Source organism: Thunnus albacares, chromosome 21 (assembly GCF_914725855.1).
Source record: "Thunnus albacares chromosome 21, fThuAlb1.1, whole genome shotgun sequence".
Classification (NCBI taxonomy): Eukaryota; Metazoa; Chordata; class Actinopteri; order Scombriformes; family Scombridae; genus Thunnus; species Thunnus albacares.
In genome coordinates this window covers 10674469-10690955 of record NC_058126.1, presented here as the reverse complement: position 1 = coordinate 10690955, position 16487 = coordinate 10674469, and the positions used below count along the sequence as shown (strand labels likewise).

Below are 16487 nucleotides of genomic sequence, written 5' to 3'. Positions count from 1 at the left end.
TTTTTAAAATTATTCTCAAGCTGAGATGTCTGAGATTTTATATTTTAAAGAGTGAGGCAAGGCTTTTGAAAAGGGAGAACTTGTAAATATATATCTCATAACCCATCAGTAAATAGTGCAGTCATGTGGAGCAGAAATGTTGGGTCATTTGAATAATATTTGGTTCCAAATAGTATCTTGATTTTTTCATCATGCAAATCGTTTTTATATGTGCTCAATAAATTTTCATGGGTATTTTGCTTTTATTATTAGTTATGTAATATTCTTTTTTATACTATATTGAAGGAGTGCATTTTATGTCGATTTACATATCATATGTGAGCATTCATACTTATAGCATGCTTTCAATATTTATATATTTTATAGTGAAAAAATAAAATAAAGTGAAAAGAAAGAAAAGAAAAAACAAGATAGTATTATGATGCATATACATATACACACATACATATATACATATACATGCATACACACACACATATATACACACACATCTGTACATATCTACACACATACACAAAAACAAATAGATAAATAAATAAAACAGTCAAAAAAGATTGATTAACTCATTTATCCTTGTCAAACAACCCTGTGGTCCTTATATTTAACATTGATTTGATTGTTATATTATTAATTCTCATCTCATCTCATTAATAATAACAAAATTAGAAATTAATTAAGTTTGTGTAATTTTTTTAAAAGTGCTTTTCAAATTGTTTATATATGTATATATATATATATATATATATATATATATATATATATATAAAACCAGGTGACACAGAGATGACATCAACAACAGATTAATCAATAACAGATCATCAATAATACACACAAGAAAACAAAAACAGGAAAGGGAGAAGCATATATTAATAAGGTTAATGAAAAAAATAGATTTAAAATAAATATATATCAACACACATCTTTCAGGAGTGTTGTAAATAGTTTTTATAGCTTTAACATTTTTTGGAAAACATCTTTAAAAGAAAAAAAAGCAATTGAAAAAATACATTTGAGTAAAGTTGAGAACATCCAAAACCAAAATTTCACATTGTGGATACAAGACCAGAACAGATGCATAGGTGTTTCATCGCTGGTTTCACAAAAGACACAACAGGTATCAATGTCCTTCTTGTATTTAAAAAGAAATGATTTAACTGCATGAGTAGAATTTATGGAGCAGTCTGAAAGTTTTCTCTCACGTTTATTAGCAAGAAGATATTTGAAGGATAAAATCCAGACTTTCCTCTAAGGAATATTTCCCACAACGCCATCCCAGTATGAAATACAACAGGGGAACAAATGGTCTGCAGCTGTGGAAAATCAACAGGCTGCATTACTTCAATTCATAAATCCAACTAGTGTCACGTGACCAATACGCAGTGACGTGTACGGAACTTGTAGCACGGGCGTGTCAAAACATCCCTGCACACAACGTGAGTACCTCAAAACTATTGAAATATCATCAAAGCTGCTGTTTCACTTATAATAGACTTTAACTTTAATTCACCACTTATTAAATATGAATATTAGGAGCAGACGTGTTGAATAAGGTTGTCTGGTTAAAGTGATTCGAGTGATAAAGCTTTCAGATTATACATATGACCTGTATTTACATAAAATAAGTCTGTTATAAGACATTATCTAATGTTGGGAGCAGCCACCACCTCAAGTGCTTATCACGAATCGACTTTCTTATTTAAATATCTCATATTTGTTGCCTTTAATTCAGATTTTGCCAATAAGAGACGGACGTAAAGAGAAGAATTAACAGGATACATTGAAATAAAAACTGCAGTGTCTGTTTTATTACTGCGTTAATAAACCACAGTGTTCACTGTTAAAGATGTGTCAGTAATTAACTACCAGAGTGCGGAAGAGTTTTTCAACCTCAACCACTCAACAAACGAGAAAACTACATCTGTCAAATATTTACTGCAGCTGACTGTCATTATTCAGTGGTGGAAGAAGCATTCAGATCCTAGTAAAAGTACCAATAGAGCAATGTAAAAATACTCATTACAAGTAAAAGTCCTGCATGAACAATCCTACTAAGTATTAGCAGCTTGATGTAGTTAAAGTATTGCAGTAAAAGTAGTGTTTTGTCCCTCTGACTGATATATTATTATATATGACATCATTAGATTATTAATACTGAAGCATCAGTGTTAGAGCAGCATGTTAATGTTGTAGCTGCTGGAGGTGGAGCTAGTTTCAACTACTTTATATACAGTTTGCTAGTTTAGTCTAGTGGTTCCCAACCTAGGGGTCGGGCCCCTCCAAAGGGTCACCAGATAAATCTGAGGGGTCGTGTGATGATTAATGGGAAAAGAAGAAAAAACAAGGTTCTGATACACAAATCTGTTTTCAGTTTTTGGACTTTTTCTCTGATCTTTGATTTTTGGTGAAATATTGGATCATTTGAACATTTATTGAAATGAAACCATTTGAGACGTTTAGAGGGAAAAATCACTATTTGATGGAGCTGTTAACAACTCATAGACATCTGAACCGTGACCCCGACTACACACTGCTTTTTGTAAGATGTCAAAAGCCAAAAAGGTTGGAAACCACTGGTTTCATCTTTAACAATGTGTTGTATTTTAAAAGCTTGTTATATTATCCATTGTGTCAAATCTTCATCTGAAAAGTAACTAAAGCTGTTAAATTAATGTAGTGGAGTAGAAAGTACAATATTTCCCTCTGAAATGTAGTGGAGTGGACGTATAAAGTAGCATCAAATGGAAATACTCAAGTAAAGTACAAGTCCCTCAAAACTGTACTTAAGTACAGTACTTGAGTTATTTTCTATCACTGTCATTAGTAGATATGTTTTCTGTTATTGATTGGATTTTTTTTTATTGTGCAGGTCAAAGTCTTGTTAAGAGCAGAAGAAATGTCAATTTTCCCAAGAATATCTCTGAGGCCAGAAGTCACTGATTATCTTAAGAGTGTCTTCTTAAACAAGGAGGTAGGAACTGATGTAGAGCCGATTATTGGATTAGTCAACTGGAAGAAAATTAATCGCCAAGCATTTTGATAATCAATTTTTCGATGTTTTGAGTGATTTTTTTTTTCTAGGAAAAATTATATTACTTCTCTGGTTTCAGCTTTTTAAATGTGAATATTTTCTGGTTTCTTTAGTCTTCTGTCAGTAAATTGAATATCTTTGATTTATGGACTGTTGGTCAGGACAAAACAAAGACATCTTTGGGAAACAATGATCAACATTTTTCAACATTTTCTGACATTTTATAGACCAAGCGACTAAGTAATCAACAGGTTAATCAGTAGTTTTAGGGCTAAATTAATGTGTTTCTTGAAAGCAAAATGTTGAATTTCTCTCCTCTGGAAAAAAACCCCATCATACAAAGACATCTGCTCCGTTTTCAATGGAAGAGATAACTAGCAATGCAACTGAGGATGATTTTTATTATCAGTTAATCTGTGGATTATTTTCCTGATTAATCAATGAATCGTTTTGTCTATCAACTTCAGAAATAAGTGAAAAATGTTCATCAAAATTTACAAAAACCTAAGTTAATATATTCACAAGCTGTGTTTTATTCGACCAAAAATCCCAAACCCCCAAAATAATCAGTTTGTTATCATATATGACATAAAAAAAAGAAACAAATAGTCACATTTGAGAAGCTGGAACCAGTGAAAATTTTGCTAAATAATTAGTCGATTATAAAAATATAGATATATATTATATTTATTATATATATTCTATAGATAACAGGATCTCTTTTATTAAAATATATTGGATTTTAGAAATTCTGATTCTGAGCTTAAGAAACCTTTGACTTTCCATCAAAAATGTTAACGTGATGTTAATATTTCTACCTTACATTTTATACTTTAATTTAACTGTTTATTATATTTTCAGTAAACTTTATCTCTGTCAGTCTAAATGCTCTTTCAGTGCCTGTTTTTTGGACTAAAACAGTCATATTGAGAACATTGCAACAAAGAAATACCAGAATCAGCCTTAAAAAAACTCACGTTTATGTCCTTAATGGTTGCTACAACACTGGAAACTGTTAATATTCATTTTGTTTAATGATGTTAGTTCAGGTGAAAGTTATTATTTTAATATTAGAAGCTGCTTCAGGTTATTTGCTTCATTTAAAACGCTGAAACTGTTTTAGAATTTGATTTAAACGGCAAAAAAAGCTGTTTAGTGATTATTGGAACCAGTCAATTTCTTCTTTTTTGGTCTTTCCCTTCATTTTGCTCTTTGTTGCGTTCAGCTGTTGGCTGCAGTGGGCCATCAGGAGGCAGAATGTCGTTTCCAGAAGCTGCTAACATGCCTTTCGCACCCCCCCTCATACACTTGTGTACGGGCCAGCACTCATCTCGCCCCCTTGGAAGAGATCCGACATGAGTTAGGGGAAGAGCTGAAGAAGGTGAGCCTTTGTCTTGTAGCAGGAATAAAAGACGGAGTGAGAAAATGGATATATTTTAGGACTTTGTTTGTTTATGCATGCTGGTGCCCCACAGTGGCGTCTGTGGTCGATGCAGCTATAATCATACAGAGGTTTGTTGTTGTTGTTGTTGAAGCAGCAGATGTGCAGCTCATCATCAGAGGAGGTCTCCCTTCAGATTCTTCCACACCCGCGCATTCCAGATGTGCTGCTCCTTCCTGTTGACGGCCCGAGGTATGCAAGGAACGCTAGAACAAAGTCAGACAAATGTGAATGTGCATATGAAGTCCACACAGAAATAGCATAAAATTGCAGTATCAGTCCGACCGCTGAACTGGAGTTACGTAAGGCCAAACCCACATGGAATGACTACAGAAAAAAACACTGACGCATTCAGTGCACAGGAATGACTATGAAGAAAGTTGGTTTATGGTTTCCAGTAGTTTGCACCGTTTTAGATGTGATTTCAAGTGTTTTTCACCCGAACAGCAGAAAAAAATACAGACACAGCAAATATTTCTTGCTCTGCTCTGTTTTGGACTGTTTGAGTAGATGATTAGACCTGCAACAGTTAGTCAATTAATTGATTAGTTGATTCACAGAAAATTAACCATTTTAGGGCTGCAACCAACAATTATTTTCATTATCAGTTAATCTGTTTATCATTTTCTTGATTAATCGATTAGTTGTTTGGTCCATGAAATGTCAGAAAATGGTGAAAAATGTCGATCAAAGTTTCTCAAAGTCCAACATGCAACCTGAAATGTCTTGTTTTGTTCCAACCAACAGTCCACAACTCAAAGATATTCAGTTTACTGTCATAGAAGACTAAAGAAACCAGAAAATATTCACATTTTAGAAGCTGGAATCAGACATCTCAGGTTGCATCTTGGGCTTTGATCAACATTTTTCACAATTTTCTGACATTTTATAGACCAAATGACTAACTGATGAATCGAGTTAGACATTAATGAAAATGATATGAATAGTGAATAGTCCTTGCAGCATTTAGTATTTATAGTCTTATTTATTATTATATTATTATTTATAGTCTTTTCCCTTCTGTTCCCAGACCTGTGAAGCAGCTCAGCTCAGAGGTGGTGGTCGGTGCTCAGTGTGGGACTGCTGTACTGAGAGGCGCTCATGTGTTCGCCCCCGGGATTGTTGCCAGCCCCAAATGTAAGAGTCAAATATATACAGACAAAATCTTCCATTTCCCTTGAATGAAAACATGTGTCCAATCTTTAGACTGGTGCTGTATGTGTGTAAAACAAATTTAAGCACATATTTGTTTCTTTTCTCTAAGTATCGAAGTGTAATTTTTGTTCTCAGACATGAAGGCTGGTGATGTCATCTCGGTGCTCTCTGACCTGGAGGGAAAGTGCACCCGTGGGGCTTTGGGCTTCCAGGGGAAGAGAGTGTTTGTGGGAAATGGAGTTGCTGAAATGGACCGCTCCAGCATCTTCCGCACTGATGAACCTGTCAAGTAGAGTCTGACTCTTTTGTTGTATAAATATTGCAAACTGGTCAAACACTGAACATATAAAATTCAAAAAGGAGAACGATTCAGTCGCTGTTTTCTGTTGTTTTAGAGGTATAGGTGTCCGTATGACTGAGCCACTTTATCAGAGTCCCTCATTTGATGGCGTTCTACCCAGCCTGGTGTTCCTACAGGTAATTCTTCTATAAAAATGTACGCTAGAGTATTGTATCTATCAGTATCAGAATGATGATTTGGTTAAATTAGGCCTCTGTTGGATTTTATTAAGCGAAGCAACAGTCCCTTATGAATGATGGCCAGTCATAAACTAACATGTGAGTAATCTACACACACGTCAGAACCTTCCCTCTGTGGTCGTGGGACACGTGCTCGGGCCTCGTCCTGGAGAACGGATCCTGGATATGTGCGCTGCGCCTGGAGGGAAGACCTGCCACATCGCTGCACTCATGGGAGATCAGGTACAACCTCTGCAGAGTTAATGAACAGTCAAGCTGCAGGTGTCAACTGCTACAGGGACCACAGAGAATATTCAGGGTTTGAAGATTTCCTCGTAAATCCCGAATTCATGCTCATTGTTATCTGTAATGTAATCAAATTATCAATCGAACTATCTAGTTACAGGGATTTATTTAGTTTGACAAACAGCAAAAGTGAATGAAATCTGCTGTAATTCAATCCAATAGTTGTGAATTTCACCTGATTTTCTGGTTTGGACTGTTTGAGTTGAGTAGATGATTAGAGCTGCAACAATTAGCTGATTCATTGATTAGTCGATCAACAGAAAATGAATTGAATCCAACTATTTTGATAATCGATTCCTTGTATTTAAAGAAAAAATGCAAAACTGTTCTGGTTTCAACTTCTTAAATGTGAATATTTCCTGTTTTCATTAGTCCTCTGTGACAGTAGATTTAATATCTTTTATTTTTATTTTCGGTTGGTTCTTGAGCTTTAGGAAACAATGATTGACATTTTTTACAATTTTCTGACCAAACAACTAATCTATGAAGCAAAGTGTAACTGAAAAATCAAAATCTGCTATGAATTGAAATTGAATCCAGTAGAAAAGTCCTGCATTAAACACTACGTCTCTGAAACTTAAAATGTCTTGACAGTAGAGCTGTAATGATAGTCGATCGACAGAAAATGAATCTCCAACTATTTTGATAATCAATTAATCGCTTTGAGTAATTTTTTAAGAAAAAATATTGAAGTCTCTGGTTCCAGCTTCTTAAATGTGAATATTTTCTGGTTTCTTTAATCTTCTGTGACAGTAAATAGCTTTGGGTTGTAGACAGTTGGTCGGGAAAAAAGAAGACATTTAAGCATCTTGAGCTTTGGAAAATTGTAAAGACCAAACAACTAGTCGATTAATCAAGAAAATAATTGACAGATTAATCGATAATGAAAATAATAGCCCTGCCTAACAGTTTGTGGTGTTGCTTTATGGAGTTATGGTAAGATGTTTAGAATATTTTTGCTCTTTTAATACATGTAAATCAAGTGGACAAAAGACACTTAAACTACCACAAAATATAGTCACAAAACCTGTATAACACACACAAATGACAGCAGTATTAGGGCATGTCATTGCAGGAAAAGCACAGGTGTATTAAATTACATTAATTTTTCTGGTCAATATTATCATATTTAATGAAGATAAAATTCATCCAAGACAATCTACATTATATCCTATGAAGCTGCAAATATAACAGATTTTTTTTGGTATTATTGATGACTTTCTGTGTCTCACAGGGTGAGGTCGTGGCTCTGGACAGGATCAGAAATAAGATTGACCGCATTCGTCAAAATGCCCAAATGTTGCATTTGCGCTGCATCAAAGCTTATTGCTTCAACAGCACTCAGGCTGTGAGCAGCGACCCGGCCCAGGAAGCTGAAGGTACAGAGTGACAGCACCACACCAGCTCCTCTCTATGAATATTTATCCATGAATACACCCAGGACATAGTAGATGGATGCCACTGTCTGTATTCCAGGACCTCCCTTCCCCCCTGAGAGTTTTGACCGGGTTCTGCTGGACGCTCCCTGCAGCGGCCTCGGCCAGAGACCCAACATGGCGAGCACCTGGAGCCTAAAGGAGATCTGTTCGTACCAGCCGCTGCAGCGCAAGTTATTCCATGCTGTATGTTTTACCACACAAAGATACAACACGTTATAGTGTCTTTCTGCTACCATCAGAGTGGTAGTGTCTCATTTTGGTCAGTAGGTGGCAGCATGGGGCTGTTATTGTACTGCTCTGTGTTATAGAACTTTTAATTCATGTCCTAAAGGGAAAATCCACCTCAAAATTACATTTACAGGAGTTATTCCTTTGATTCTTTAACAGGGGAGTTTACTTAAAGCTGTAACTGAGAGAAACATAACTCATCATTAAGTGACTTTTTAAAACCTGATCCACTGATGCTTGGATGCTGATATTTGTATTTATATGCTACAGTTTTTTATGATTTTACACTCAGTTGGGTGTTAAAAAGCTCTAAAAGGGAAAAAAAACATCTATGGTTTATAGTTTTTCATGTATTGTGACTGTCCAGCTCTCATATTCCTTAATATAAAAATACATAAACATGGACTCTGTTTTAAGGTGGATTTTTGTGCTATAAGTATGGCCAGCAGATGGATTACTGGAGGGAGATTAGAGTCCGATGCAGAGGACATCATTTATCCCAGTGACATGCAGTGCTCCATCAGTGTCCACCAGTGTTTCCTCAAGGTTATTCAGTATGCAGGCTGAAGAAAGAGACTGCTCTTATTTTGGAAGATATGTGTCAGCGCTCATGTACAACACATGTTGACAGACTCTGAGTTATGTGACAAGTCGATAAAATGTCTTTATGTATTTATGAGCTGAACACATAAATCTATAGAGATTGTTTGTGATTTGCAGGCGGTGCGGTTGTTGAAGAAAGGTGGAGTCCTGGTGTACAGCACCTGTACGGTGACTCTGGCGGAGAACGAGGAGCAGGTAGCCTGGGCGCTCAATACCTTCCCCTGCCTCACGCTTCAGCCTCAGGTAAAAACATTCAGACTCACAGATACGTCCGGTGATGTAAAAGAAAGCTCACCAAAGCTCTTGTTTCCGCAGGAGCCTCACGTAGGTGCTGAAGGCATGCTGGGAGCCGGCCTATCACCTGAGCAGCTGCGCCTCCTGCAGAGGTTCAGTCCCGAGCTGAGCTGGGACCAGACTGATCCGTCGACTCCGCTCCCCTGCAGAGCCGACAGAGACACTATAGGCTTTTTTATTGCCAAGTTCCTGAAAAACTGACTGGAAGGCATGTTTTCTCTCTCCGTCAACACGCAGGACGGCACCGCCAACCCTCACACGAGACTGCAGATGGGAACAATAGTGTTTATATTACGACACTCTGTGTGCTTTGACGGGGCAGTGTTGACAAAGACGCTCACTGTGCTGTTTACAGCATCTGCCTCTTAACAGCTGCTCTCTAAAACTGCGGGCCATATAGGGATAAGCTTTATAAACACTGAGGGCAGGGGAGCTGTGCGCAAGGAAGAGAGAGAGAGAGAGAGAGAGAGAGAGAGAGAGGAGGGGAGGGTGGGGGCATGTGGGGATGGAGAAGGGGAGAGACTGAATGAGTATTGGCAAATGCAGCAGTGCTAGCGTCGCCATAACAACAGTGACGACACAGCTGCCATGGTGACAGCGGATTCGCTGGATCTCAGAGTGTAGATCAGGAAGTAGCGTGCAGAAAGAGGTCATGAGAGGTATTAACAATTTAGTGTCTTTTCGCAGCGGTGAAGACAAGCAGGACCTCTAATTAGTACTTCTGCTGCTCGGAAGAGAGAAATTAAGCTGGTGTCTCCTTTCTGAATCAACACTATGAAATTACAGTTATTTTGTCATCATCAAAGTTCCTTTAAAATAAAGTTTTTTCGTCTCTAAATGTCTGTCATATATGAAGCAACTTGGTTACACTTGTAAAATGTTGATTTAAAATACAAATCACAGAGCTCGTCACTCATTCGTTCGGTGCAAATTGAATTATGTGTGTCCATTAAATCTGCACTGAGAGTAATTTATAGATTTGTGCCTGCAGTACGCGCACATCCGGCCCTTTCTCCTGTCATGCAGCATTTTGAGGACCTTCACAATGACCTCGGCTCAGTCATTCTTCCTGGGAATACCATTAGACTCTTATCACTCCATCCACACATCTGTCTGGAATGCCAGCAGACTGCATCTGTGCATTTTTATGTAGGGGCAAGACTGCTGATTAAAATGGCTGTTCCACTTGCTGCAGCAGCACCGAAAGGTTTTGATATCCGTTTCCTTTGTTTAACAAAATTAAAATCCTGTGATCAAATCAGCTCAAACGAGGGGACTGCATCTCTGGGAAGGCTTGTTTGGCTATTTTGGAAGCATCTGTGCGGACAAGCAGGAGGAGAAAAAAAAACAAAGCAGCTTCCTATTTTAGATTCATCCCCTCAGTATTGTCATTCATGTCGATGTTGTCATGACGACTCAGGAGGTAGACTACCTCAATTTTTCAGCAGAGTTTCAGATAACTATTTATAGACACCGCTCTCCTCCTCCTCTGTCTGGGTCTTCTGAAAAAGCACACGTCAAACCCTCCTCCCCGTGTCAGTCCTTTGTTGCCAACTTTATTCTTCATATTTATGCATTATGTACATACACATGTACACTGTTAAAAAATCTGTAGTGCTACCAATGTAGCATAGAAATGGAGGAGTTTTTTTTTTTTTTATAATTACAATTGTCAGGCAAAACCAAAGAAAGAAAAGGGGACGTGTAAAGATTGTGGTATTGTAAACAGGGGCAGAGTGCGTGGACTCAAACCTAAAGTCAATTCAGATTTTCAGTATCATGAATTAATACATGATAAGTTTAAAGTCGAACCAACTTTTGCACATAATTGACTCTTGTGTTGGAGGCTCTTAAACCATCATCACTTTGCATTAAATAGATCCTGTTAGTCAGGGGAGTGAACAAATGGTTAAAATGTCATTATCTTCATCTGGTAAACATCTGGATTGTTTGTGTTTTTGCAAATGCATATTTTAATTCATACTGAGGAACATACTAAAGAAGATTTCCTAAAATGAACATTCTTTGTACTATGAAGTTAAAGTGGGAGTTAAACAACATTCATTAGAAAAAGGGGTCAGACTTAATAAAAGATTAACCTTGATGGGAGTTTTGGTAGGAGACCTACAGTAAGTTGCAATGTCATATCAAACTGCTTTCACTTGAAACCAACGTGAATCAGTAAAAGTGCAGAATAAAGGGTGTATCAATGTTATAAAATGTTTCTGGACCCATACAAAGAGAACAGTACAGCATGTAAGAGAGGAAGTTATTGTAGAACTCGTTTGTCTTGTAAGGCAAGACTAAGGTGCACCTCGAAGGAGGCATAAATATGTTAAAACCATGGACGCAGAATTTAAAAAAAAAAAAAAAAAGGAACTAAGAAATAGATGATGGACATAATTAAAGTAATGGTTTGATATTTTGGGAAATACACTCAGTCGCTTTAGTTAGATGAGAAGATCGATAGCACTAAGTGGTATCGGTTTTCTCATCTGCTAAGAAAGCAGATAAATGTATTCCCCAAATTGTCGAACTATTCCTTTAAACAAAAAAAACTTCTGCAAATACAGCATCAAACTAACTCGGTCAGTCAACTCTCGCAGTAGTCTGAAGGATCAAATCATTCAAGTGGTAGCAAGCAAAAAACAAAACAAACCCCCCCCCCCCCCAAAAAACATTAATAACAAAAAAAAAAAAAAAATTAAAATGCTAATCACAGAAAGCACAGCTCAGTACAGAAAAAAATTCTGCTTTCGTGTCATGCTTTATCAAACACAGGTTTAAAATATGCATATTTGAGAATAGTCATGCATATCCACACATAAACGACGTCTATGCATAGATACACACATACATATATATATATATATTTATATATATTTATATTTGTATCTATGTAATCAAAATCCTGCCATTGAAAAAGATGCATTTACAAAGGAAGTGTACATAAATAGGATGCTGTGGTTTCAGGGTATAGCAGCACGATGGGAGAACAGAATGGTCTTTAACAGGAGAGTCCAAATGAGCTTCAGGAGGGATTTTGGTCTGTCACTGGTGGATGTAGGAGTCTCTGGCCCATTCCCCTGCATCCCCCCTCTTTTTGGGAGCCACCTCCCCCTCTCGGTCCCTGTCTCTGTCCCGGTCGTAGTAGTGATGGTGGTGGTCACGCGTCGGCCGGTGGTGGTGGTGAGAGCGCTGCTTGTTCCGTTCGTTATGGTCCTGCTCGCGCTCCTTGGAGCGATGGTGTCCCGTGCTGTGTCCGGCCTCTTCCGCCCCGCCGCGGTGATGGTGGTGGTGGTGATGGTGGTGGTTGTGGTCCCGGTGGGGCAGCTGCTCGTAACGCTGCTGCTGCTGAGGGTGCCCCTCCCCTAGATCCTCCTCGTCCTCCTCCTCCTCCTCGTCCTCCTCCTCCTCCTCCTCCACTTCCTCCTCCTCCTCCTCCTCTTCTTCCTGGTGGAGGAGCTGAGTGCGCGGCTCGTTATAAGCCGAGTCCTTGCTCTCTCGGCTCTCTCGGCTCTCTCGGCTTTCTCGGCTCTCGGGGGTCTCCGAGTCCAAAGTCTCCTGCCGGGAGAGGCCCCTGGCTCGACTGCTGTGGTGGTGGTGGTGGTGATGGTGGTTGTGGTGCTCAGTCCTGGTGGAAGACGAACGGTGGTGGATGTGCTGGGCTCTCCTTGATGACTCCGTCCTCAGCGGCCTCTCCTCCTCATTGCCATCCCCCTCAGCTTCGGCGTCGGCATCGGCCTGGTCCTGGCTCTGGTGGTGGTGGTGGTGATGGTGGTGATGGTGCTGGTGGTCCTCTCTGGAGCCTTTTCTCTCCACTAACGCTTTATCTCCTTTCTGCTCTGCACCACTGCCCTGAGATTAGCAACACACGTCAGTCAGTTAGATGACACAAACAAAGAAAGCACACTGCAAACACACACAAACTTATTACATGCAGAGTGATATCAACTTCAAGCTTGTCGTCATACAAGCATCTGAACTCACACTTGAACACACACACACACACACAATTTTGGAGGTTGACTGTGGTCCTGGAGGACTCACAGGTCAAAGAAAAGTTCAAGTTGTTTGTATTTTTAGTTTCCAGGACCAAGACAGACTCCTTGCACCTCCAAAACCTTCACACTCACCACGCTAGCACTCACACGTCAAGCTCACTCCTGCTCCTCATCAAAATCAGGGTTTTCCTCATTGTCAGTCTTACATTTCCCATTGTGATGGCAGTGGATGGAGAGAGGGTTAAAGATGAGGGATTATGCAGCATTTACACACACACAGATATGTGACATTTACTGAATGGATCCATAGTTATATTTGATTGGTTACTGAAAAGAAAAGATGTTATCCTGCATGACAGCCTTTAAAAAGACACATTTAATGGTAAGAAATATAAATAAATTCCTTCTTCTGTCCCTTTCAATCCTTTAGCACTGCATTCGTCACATCCTGTCCTGTTCTGTTTATCTCTACAAACACAGCTACAGGTGTTCAAATCCTCTCTGTACCTGCACGCCGGAGGCCGGGGCCGGGCTGGAGGGCAGGGTAGCCGTGGGCAGCTTTGTTAGCAGTGGGTTGGGGGGGTTGCAGCTGGTGGGGTGAGTGCTTTTCCAGTAGGCCTCCAGGTAATCGGCCATATGCTCACACGCATCCTCCAGCTGGTTCTCATCTAGGATGATGTCAAACATCTCCTGAGAGAGGGGAAGGGTGCAATCAAAGAGTTGACGAGACATGACGAGATAAAGAAAACAAGACAGAACATAATTTAACAATCAAAAGTGTTTTTGTTCAAAAAGAAATGTTAAGAAACCTACAAATATCCAAAAAAAACCTGCAAAGAAATCAAACATCTTTATATATACAAACATGTCAAAGCTATGTCAGATACATCCCTCTAAATTAACCACTAAATAACATTAGTCATTAATTCTGAGACCAGTAATTCCCTAAAGATCTAGATTTCTATTTGAATTAAATTAAGCCTGTGCTTTCACAAGCCTGGGGTGCTTGCTTCATTTTCTAAAATAATAACTAAGCAGATTACAGAAAAGCAGAAATAGAACTGGCAGTAATCATAAAGCTTCAGATATGCATGAAACTAAACACAAGTCAGCCATGATTTGGCTCCAGCGTGGAGACTTACAGGAGGGCACTGAGCCAGCTTGTCCGCTGCCACCATCTGGACATTGAGGTGTTTAGCCTGAGACTTGCCTCTGGACTTGATGAGCCTCTGCAGCACCTGAGGGGAGACGAGGACCAAAGGTCACAAGGTCACAGCGGTCTTAATTGACTAGCTAAATTAAGGCTTTGTGTGGGCAAAAAATTGGTTTTATACTGTGCATGAAAATCTTGATTAAAGTAAGTAGCTTCTTTTGAAAGGAGGGAATCTAAGCCTTTATATATCTGTGAAAAATACCGTCGTTATCCCTTTAAGGTTAGCGGTACAGCAGACAACAGGTGGTACAGAGCGGTTAATTTTATCCCACTCCAAGTGTGATTCACACTGATGCCATTTTGATTTAAAGCTTGTTTCTCTCTTCTGCGCCTTCTCTCATTATCTCTCTGTGTTTGCTATTGATCACTGAATCATGAGCCTTTTTTTTTTTAAATGTGCTGAAGTCAGAGCCATGAATCAGCCCCCTCATGCTCACTTTCAAACAGGCAGTCACGTCTTGACATGTTTTATGTAACAATCACATAAAACAGTTGAAGAAAAAGCAATATGACAAGACACATCAACAAGTCTCCATCGCAGTACAAGCTGTGGGATTTCAAACTGACTGTGTGTATGTCTGGATCAAATATGCTCCTTTTACTCACCTTGGGAGAGGTGATCTTGACGTAGACAATAATAGGGGCGAGGGAAGTCTTTCCCAGCTGCGACGGGTGGTTTATGGTGTCGGCGTCCAGAACCACCAGCTGTAACGTCCGGGCAAGTTCGAAAATCCGCTCAATCTCACTCTGGACTTCAGCTGAACAAAATATTTGTATGAATGTTAATATATTGTGACAATGTGATCATGTTGTGATATCTTTGTACAAAATTGTGTTGTCTAAATTGATGATTCCAAGCAAATTGCAGTTAAAAACTAACTAAAGGCAAGTTTATTTGTATAACACATTTCAACAAGGCAATTCAAAGAACTTTACATAGAGCATAAAAGGCATCAAAACAGAATAAAAGGATAAAAGGATATTGACATTTTTGTTTTAAATGTTTGAAAAGCTTCCAATCCTTACTAGACTGAGTTAGAAGCTATAATATAAAGTATGTAGTTACTCTTTTTTTTCTGTTATCCTCTACCTGACCTAAATAGAGAATTAGATATGTACAGCTGCCTCTTTGTATTTTGCATGCCACATTGTGATATTTATCAATACTGGAGAAATATTTTAATTAATATCATTTATTTCAACCGTGATTCCCAAGCTAGCAGTTTCCCCCTGTTTCCAGTGTTTATGCTAAGCTAAGCTAACTGGCTGCTGGCTTCATATTTACTGTACAGACATGAGATCACCACTATCAGTCGTCTCTTCAAACTCTTGGCAAGGATATAAGGAATAAACTTTTTTCCTTTAATGTTGTTTTTTTTTTTTTTTACATGTTTCACTTAAAGCTAAGAAAACAATTTTTTTATTTTACATGTCTTTAGAGTTTTATCTGATGTAAAAGTATATCATTAAACAACAGCTGGATTTTTTATGTCTTTTTATATGTGAGTTTCCATGCCTTCTGTGTGATTGTTCTGAGTCAACTCAGTCTTATAAGGTTTGGGAGCTATAATCCTGTATGTGGTTACTGTCTTTATCTCCTCCACCTGGCCTAAATATGCAACGGGACACAACTGCCCCTCTGCATTTTAGGTGCCATAAATATCCTTGTTCATATTGTGATATTGATTGATCTAGTTTGTCGTTCTTGTTGCTATCCTGCCTGTGTTTGTACTTACTTACTATAGAGGTAGTGGTGTGTACCATCAAATCCTATATTTAGGACAGGTGCAGGATAACAGTGGGGAAATAAAGAGATCCTCACACTGGTTGCTTAGTTCTTTTCTTTCTGCTTCGTGGAGCCATAAATATTGAAAAGACATCATGACTTCAGGGACCAGGTTTTGAGACTAATAGCTCTGAGAGGAACAGCGAGCCACGTTCTGTTACCTCTAACAAATACTGACTGTTACATCACACATCCCCCACTCCAACAGATGACGACGTGACTGCAAAAACAATCCAAGAAATATCACAGCAGGGCACAAATCCCAATCTGAGAGACTCATGGCCGGCCCTCATGATTTCCCGTCACGACAAAGTCCGAAGTAAACCGATAACATGAAAACATTCCAACTAAACAGCTCATTTTGACCACGACTGAGTCACAAAATTCTTATTTTGCTGCTAAAATATGCCAGATGAATGAGATAATTTTGATAATGTTTCCAATGCAGAATTTTTCCTGAAATCATTTATT

The 16487-nt window shown here is 38.7% G+C and overlaps 2 protein-coding genes across 10 annotated transcripts in view; one reads left to right on the top strand and one right to left on the bottom strand.

The window, feature by feature from the left end:
- The first annotated feature begins 1356 nt into the window (after nt 1–1356).
- On the top strand, nt 1357–11409 carry nsun6 (NOP2/Sun RNA methyltransferase 6). 4 transcript variants are annotated; one of them, XM_044339718.1, is made up of 12 exons: nt 1357–1433; nt 2867–2968; nt 4254–4409; nt 4570–4661; nt 5500–5606; nt 5760–5913; nt 6020–6101; nt 6267–6386; nt 7684–7828; nt 7926–8071; nt 8837–8962; nt 9035–11409. In XM_044339718.1, the coding sequence occupies exons 2-12, from the start codon at nt 2894–2896 to the stop codon at nt 9212–9214; spliced, it is 1383 nt and encodes a 460-aa protein (XP_044195653.1). In that variant the 5' UTR covers nt 1357–1433; nt 2867–2893; the 3' UTR covers nt 9215–11409. The 4 variants fall into 4 exon arrangements, with proteins under 4 accessions (XP_044195653.1, XP_044195651.1, XP_044195649.1 ...); XM_044339716.1 differs by having other exon boundaries at nt 4567–4661; XM_044339714.1 differs by having other exon boundaries at nt 4564–4661.
- The window catches only part of cacnb2a (calcium channel, voltage-dependent, beta 2a), a 71658-nt gene continuing 66153 nt past the window's right edge, over nt 10983–16487 (bottom strand). For all 6 annotated transcript variants that reach the window (XM_044339710.1, XM_044339708.1, XM_044339711.1 and 3 more), the window contains 4 exons: nt 14837–14988; nt 14160–14255; nt 13525–13707; nt 10983–12871 (listed from right to left, as the gene is read on the bottom strand). In XM_044339710.1, coding sequence (XP_044195645.1) covers nt 12065–12871; nt 13525–13707; nt 14160–14255; nt 14837–14988 — 1238 coding nt within the window. In that variant the 3' untranslated portion in view covers nt 10983–12064. The remainder of the gene's footprint in view (nt 12872–13524; nt 13708–14159; nt 14256–14836; nt 14989–16487) is intronic.